Source organism: Morus notabilis, unplaced genomic scaffold (assembly GCF_000414095.1).
Source record: "Morus notabilis unplaced genomic scaffold, ASM41409v2 C11443625, whole genome shotgun sequence".
NCBI classification, from domain to species: domain Eukaryota; kingdom Viridiplantae; phylum Streptophyta; class Magnoliopsida; order Rosales; family Moraceae; genus Morus; species Morus notabilis.
The window spans coordinates 1-1,880 of NW_010387404.1; the positions used below are offsets into that span (position 1 = coordinate 1).

General features: G+C 37.0%; 1 protein-coding gene across 1 annotated transcript; it reads left to right on the forward strand.

Annotated features, from left to right (window-relative positions):
* The first annotated feature begins 78 nt into the window (after positions 1-78).
* LOC21383879 (serine/threonine-protein kinase CTR1) lies at positions 79-1,874 on the forward strand. Its single transcript, XM_010114887.2, has 6 exons — positions 79-172; positions 357-425; positions 535-666; positions 951-1,045; positions 1,149-1,367; positions 1,748-1,874. Exons 1-5 carry the CDS (start codon positions 83-85, stop codon positions 1,255-1,257), a joined length of 495 nt encoding a protein of 164 aa, XP_010113189.1. The 5' UTR covers positions 79-82; the 3' UTR covers positions 1,258-1,367; positions 1,748-1,874.
* Positions 1,875-1,880: the final 6 nt, after the last annotated feature.

Here is a 1,880-nt window from a genome sequence, read left to right on the forward strand (position 1 = left end):
TTTTTTTTTCTTTTTTGGGAGAAAATCATTTGGAGCTAAATGGTTTCTCTTTCTTTCTTTTTTTCTCCCACAGGCAAAGGGAATGAATTATCTTCATAGACGTAATCCCCCTATAGTTCACCGAGATCTAAAATCTCCAAATCTTCTTGTTGATAAGAAATATACTGTGAAGGTAGGGATGGTGATATTTTACATGCAACATCCCCCGTGTGGGGGGTGATTTGATATTAATGATTTTTAAAAATGCTTATGTGCCTAGTGAATGTATTTATTTGAACTGATATTTGCTGATGTTGGTCATTTTCTTAACTATATTTTGGTCATGTTCTCTCGTCACAATATGTCTATTCTTTTAGGTTTGCGATTTTGGTCTTTCACGTCTAAAGGCGAATACATTTCTTTCATCAAAGTCGGCCGCTGGGACTGTATGTTCTCTTAAACAGGACTCTAGATTTTTCAGGTCTCCAGTCTAAGGTGGTTTAGGGACTTTGTTACCTAAAATTTATAATTTTTTTTTTCTTTCTCATCTAATAGCCAGAGTGGATGGCACCAGAAGTTCTCCGTGATGAGCCATCAAATGAGAAATCAGACGTTTACAGCTTTGGTGTAATATTGTGGGAACTTGCCACGCTGCAACAGCCATGGAGTAATTTAAATCCAGCACAGGTCCGTTACTAAAAATATAAGAAGTGGACATACAATACATGCACAACACCGTTTGTCCTGTTTGTATACTTTTTGGTCTTTTAGACTTCCAAGGGAGCATATATAAAACTGATGATTGTGAAGTTTTGGGATTAGGCAGGTTGTACTTGTGATCTGAGGAGCTGTTTAGAAGGCAGTAGAGTATTGTAGATTGTGTGCTGGGCAATTAATTTTAGTATCCTCTCCCATATGGTTTGACTTTTGTGTGAGCTCATTTCTTTTGATTTATATATCCTGTTTTATAGGTTGTGGCAGCTGTTGGTTTTAGGAACAAAAGGCTTGAGATTCCGCGTGATTTGAATTCTCAAGTTGCTTCCTTAATTGAGGCATGCTGGGCCAAGTAAGTTTTAAGCCTGCAATTATATTGAGTTAGTTATTGAATCTCTTGAAAAGTTTGTTTCTGTGTAATCATATTTCTTAAAACAAATCATCTTGTACTGCAGTGAGCCGTGGAAGCGACCTTCATTTGCCAGTATCATGGAATCTTTGAGACCGTTGACTAAACCTACTACGCCTCTTCCCGGCCATCCAAATATGCAATTACTAAGCTGAAGGGTCGTTGAATATTTGATTAGTCTTATTCATGCACATAGTACAGCATTCTTATTTGTTTTGATAACTGGCAGGCCATCACTGCCACTCAGAATCTTCAATAGTCTCAGGTGAGCGTTAAACTTGTACTCCTGTTTGCAATCTCGTAGTTTTGATGTTCTAAAACTAATATGCATTTCTGTAAACCTATTTAAGAAAAATTACATTGCAATGATACATCCCTGGACAAATCGACCCCTTTAGATTTAAAAGCAATCCCTTTTTGGCCTTGTCTTTAGATTCAGCGGTTACAGTAACGAGGCTTTAATCTTTGTGTTATTTGAATGGAATGCTGTTGGCACTATGCTTTCAGGTTTCTAATGAAACTAATTACCCCTTTGAATTGCGTTTATACGCCAAAGTGTTTCATGAAGTCCTGCTTCCTGCTTTTTCTAACTTTGCATATTTGACTTGAGACATTACTGATGCTTGTCATGCATTAATATTGCAGATTCATTGATGTCCTATGTTTCTATTACTAATTACCGATTGAGAATACTGATTCTTTTTTCACAAGGAACTCTACCACAAGTGTCGACAAGGTCTGCATCATAATTTACCTCCCAGAAATTATAGTTTGCCTC